This window comes from Salmo salar, chromosome 17 (genome assembly GCF_965601325.2).
Source record: "Salmo salar chromosome 17, fSalSal1, whole genome shotgun sequence".
In the NCBI taxonomy this organism is placed as follows: Eukaryota; Metazoa; Chordata; class Actinopteri; order Salmoniformes; family Salmonidae; genus Salmo; species Salmo salar.
In genome coordinates, this window is record NC_138307.1 from 59426264 (window position 1) to 59431353 (window position 5090).

A 5090-nucleotide genomic window follows, 5' to 3' on the forward strand; every position below is an offset into this window, starting at 1 on the left:
TGAAACACAGCCCTGAACATGTATGTTCAGATAATCATACAATTTGAATTTAACAACTGAATGCAACCAACGTTTACATTAATAAAATAAAGCATACTTACAAATGAAAAGCAACAGAAGCGAAGTATTGTACCCTTCCCTTATTCACTTTTTCCTTCTCAAGTGTGTAAACCTCTCTCAAACTACCCCAGTACTATGCTATTTAGTCTGAGTTGACGGGCTCACAATACCATTGTTGTATACCCACTTCTTTAAATGGTTGTTGCTAGTCAGCAGAATGCGGACCAAAAATGTAGCATGTCATGAGATTCTCTGGGGGGACCATGGATGATTCAATTTAATATATAACAAGAGACTATAGTGCAACTCCTTTGTCACCAAAAAAATGTGTTGTATTACAGTACGATAGAGAAATCTGTGTAGGTCAAAAAAGAGCCGGCAACTGATACTATCGATTTATACTTTATAACATATTTTCACGATAACCTCTTTAGATGTACATTTTTACCCTTCCTTCTTTTTTGATACAACAGCAAAGACATATCAATAACTTAATTGGATTCAACAAGGACATAGTTAGTCTTCAATGTTTTTCCGGCTTCACTTCATTTAAATTGTGATGGATGGGAGCAAATAGCTATGGGTGAGTCAATGCTCTATGCAATATTTTTTAATGAGAGGAAGATGTTATTAGATGAAATAAGGAACCTATACAAGATGCATTGGCTACAATAGAGCCCCACAGTGGAGGTGTCATAATACCCATAAAACCTAGAGGTCAAACAATGAAATGGTTCCAATAATTTCCCCACCATGTTTTCCCCTTATTGTTAGGTAATTTTAGAAACACTACGGGCTGTATTCGTGTAGGCTTACCCTGGGTTGACGTTTTGTTAACCGTGTAAATTTCTGGGACAAGGTGATTTATCAATATATTCAGCTCTATTTACTCTCAAATCCAAGATTCTTAACTTTGCCTCGATTCGGCAGTCTCGTCCCGATCATCATGGCATTTGTAGTTCTTTATTATAGCCACATTAGCATTTCATTTTTTTTAGGTTAATACATTGATAAAAGTGTCCTTGTCTTAGAGATTTACACAGTTATCAAAATGTCACGCCAAGGTAAGCCTACATGAAACACAGCCCTTATTTTGAGTTTCTAAAATCCCCTATGGGAAAAATGTATGGTGAAAAAACAATTGGAACCATTTCCTTGTTTAACCGCTAGGTGTTATGGGAATCATGACTCATACTGTGGTACTCTATTTCTCTCATGCAGCATGATCCAATCAGACTGAAATGATTACTGTCCAGCCAATCATAATAAAGATGACTGCGGTGTGTAAACCAAGATCCCCAGGGGGAGCAGCAGATCCATTAGCACTGTGCAAAAGTTGCTCCTCCTACTCACATCTGCAATGAAGTTCAACTTTTATACTGTCCCAAGATGCACAGAAATACAACAATACATGACAAAACAACAAAAAGGTGTCTTTTCCATTTTTAACTGCGTTTTTGGAATTCTTCTCACAGAAACAGGAATGGTCATTTTCACACAACAAAAATAAATAACTCCTCTTCAAGACAATGGATGGAGACACTCAGTCCAAAAACTTGCGGTTCTGGTTCTGACCAAAGAGAGCCACTCGAATCTCAGGCATCATCTGAGCAGAAAGACAGACACTGGATTAGTGCCAAGCTGAACCTCATGAAAAACAGGGCCAAACTATATCTGAGAATTTGCAGTACAATCATGTGTAAAACTTCACACAGCGTATACATCTAAAGAATCTTGGTAAACCGATAGTTTATGCAAGGATATTCACACTGTTGGTTGTTTATATAGGAAAACTGTTAATTAACTAGATGTGCCAGCTGTTCATAGTGCCATTATAGTTCCTGTGAGACTGTCCCTGTGCCCTTACCTGCTGAGCCATGAGGTCCAGTCTGCTCTCTAGGGTGTTGGACACCTTGATCTTCCCATTAGCGTTGTAGATTTCAATACCTCCAGAACTGAAGGAGACACACAAACATCTTTGAATTAACTCATGAACCCTTGACTGACACCTTAGAAAGACCACAGAAGACAATTTTTTTCACTGACGTGTTAATCAATCAATACTAATTCAAAGTAAAACCTAGTTGAAATGAATGGGTTCACATTGAGACAAGGGACTGTCCTCTTACATGTCTGGGGACAGGAAGTTGTCCTGGTCGATGCGAACCTCAATATTGTTCTTCACTGCTGCTTTATAGATGGGAATGGTCTTCTGGATAGCTGCCTGAAAAGGAATACAACATATGAATCAAGCATCAACCCGGTATACTCTTGGAACAACATTGAACTGTTACCGAGTGAAAAGGATCATTCTAACCTGAAGCACCTGCAGGTCCTGTTTACGACAGCGGATGGTCACTTTGGTCTCAAGAAGCTGATAGAAACCCTAATATTAAACAACAGAGCGACAGACACATTCAAAACATTTGCTTTAAATAAAATGAAAAACTCACCGCACAATGCCTTTGACCTAAACAACGTGTAGGCCTATGTACATGCATACTGACATGTTTGCATGAATGTAGGCCTAGAGTAATAGTTATTTCTGTTTCTCTCAGGGTTGTGTCAGTACAGGACATATTTTGGTTCTATTGATCTTATTTTACATGTACGTAGTTCTCCTTGAGCTGTTCTTGTCGATTCATGTTCTGTATTATGTCATGTTTTATGTTCTGTTAGGACCACAGGAAGAGTAGCTGCTGTTTTAGCAATAGCTAATGGGAATCCTAATAAAAACACTAAAACTGTGTCAGTAACAAGTACTGCATTATTTCAAAAAAGGCCTCACCTGCAGAACCAGCCCGTCCATCAGTGCTGGGTACCTGGCTGGGTCCTTGGCTACGTTGGCCAGCCGTTGACGCGCCTCGCTCAACATTTCCTGAGTGCAAACATTGAGAGGGGTTAGCCTATTATTTACATAGAATGCGTTGCTGTAGCAGAACATCATGCCTCTGGCTGTGTTTGAACAAAACAATATGCCAGCCAAGACAAATTAAACTTACTGAAATCATGTCGTCGCGAGCCTTTAACACCTTCAGACGAGCCTGGTTCATCAGGTTAGACATTTGACTACAGAGGAAGAGAGGTAAGTAAACAAGAGGCTGTGGCACAGGACCACATGCCAAGTCCAAGCAGGTGTAAGTTACAGCTATTGTAACATATACTGTGCTTGTTACAATGAATGAGCTGTTGAATGCGACTTCAAATTTAGAATATAAAAGACTTAAAAGGAAGTTGTGTCAGACAAATTCCTCTTTGGAGAAAGAAGAGATTGAGGAAGTCTCTGAGGGAGCTGAGAGACGAGCAGCAACACTGCCTGAGCTGGAAAGAAAAAGAGTGACTAACATTTTCTTCTGCTGCTCGATCTGCTTCTCTTTCTTTTCATAATACTCCATGATCTTCAACCTCTGGGTCTGCACCAGACGGCCCTTCTCGATGTTGAACTCCTCTTCTGCCTGCAGGGGGAGACACTCGTCACTCAGAGTATGCAATGAGGAGGCCCTGTCTTTATGAGGATACATTTTAAGAAGCATTGAACCAGTAGAATTGTTAAAAGGTACTAAAATGATTGTTTTAATTCAGTAAATTCTCATTATGTCTTAGGGGAGTGATCATGCTTTCTTATTTCAGTTGAATGTGCCTATGCAAATCTTTTGAGTTTGTATTTGCTGCAAACACACAATGTGTATGTGCTGAACTATGCCAGTCACTTGTGAATCAGCACTGTACCTTGGCATCAATTTCTTCTGCCTTCTCATTGGCTTCCTGCTCAATGAAGGCCATCATGTGTTTGATCTATACAGGGGGATAGAACAGTGTGAATTAGAGATGATTTGACAGTATAAGACTCACCACATTAGGCATGCTTTCCAAGTCATGTTTCATACTGAAGAGAGTCAAGAGGCAGACTTAGAAACGTCATTGCTCTGTACATGAATTAACTTGTCTCTTTTGGTTCCACCATGTTGTGTCGAATGTGTATAGCTTACATTTCTGTTTCATCCTTTACATCTAACAAAACATGTTTCTAAACCATAAACTACAGAGGGAAATGTAATTATGAAGCCTCCTAATCAATTCTACTTTATATACAGTCCATGAGAAGGGTTGGTGAGACAAGACACCCAGACATAGGATCATTCAAGTTCCTCTGCTGACCATGCGTTTTACCATCATGTGACCATATATTGCATCTCTCCCTCACAAATACAGCACTGAGTAAATGTATTGTGCAATTAGATGTCTAAATTAAATGTATTAACAATTAAACGTCCTAATTATACTAGACATTGTAATTGTATTTTTGTAGTAGTATTTCTGATTTCTTTTCAAGGACAACCTTGGCATGATACAATCACAATTATGCTCCTTACAAATATATAGTTGCAAACATTTATAATAGGAAAGGAAAAAGGCCTTAATAGAGCAAAAGTTGGATAGACGGGTGAAGGTTAAAAGGCTATAATTGCAATGTACCTGCTTCTGAACGTCGGCATCGCTGAGCGCCATGGTTGCAGCAGTCTAGTATCTTGTTTCCTTGAATAAAATATAAACACCGGGATTTAAATACAATAAATGCAACATGGTTTTCAATATTGTAAATCCTTTAGTGCGATGTATCAATCAATTAATTAAATACCAGTGAAATACAGCCAGGAATGTATGAATTAATCGTTGTAGTCGTGACTAAAGACGTCTACGCTGGATCAGCTGATTTTCAACGTCACATGATGTTTACTTCCGGTCTCACCCACCAGTAAGATGTGTGATGAGCAGACACTACTGGTACTGTATATCATGCCTGCTACGTTTGGTTAGGGGTATATATTAACAAAAACGAGTGAGTGCAGTGGATACATTTGTAAAATATCTAATAAACAGTGGTGGGAAAAGTACCCAATTGTCATACTTGAGTAAAAGTAAAGATTCCTTAATAGTAAATGACTCAAGTAAAAGTGAGTCACCCAGTAAAATACTACCTGAGTAGTATTTGGTTTTAAAGTATCAAAACTAAATGTAATTGCTAAAAT

At 38.7% G+C, this 5090-nt stretch overlaps 1 protein-coding gene across 1 annotated transcript; it reads right to left on the minus strand.

Moving 5' to 3' along the window:
- Nucleotides 1–446: 446 nt before the first annotated feature.
- Nucleotides 447–4812, minus strand: LOC106576269 (V-type proton ATPase subunit E 1). Its single transcript, XM_014153352.3, has 10 exons — nucleotides 4700–4812; nucleotides 4537–4596; nucleotides 3790–3855; nucleotides 3406–3515; nucleotides 3063–3129; nucleotides 2849–2938; nucleotides 2378–2446; nucleotides 2190–2284; nucleotides 1928–2015; nucleotides 447–1666 (listed from the first exon to the last, which is right to left on the minus strand). Exons 2-10 carry the CDS (start codon nucleotides 4567–4569, stop codon nucleotides 1604–1606), a joined length of 681 nt encoding a protein of 226 aa, XP_014008827.1. The 5' UTR covers nucleotides 4570–4596; nucleotides 4700–4812; the 3' UTR covers nucleotides 447–1603.
- Between the last annotated feature and the right edge of the window lie 278 nt (nucleotides 4813–5090).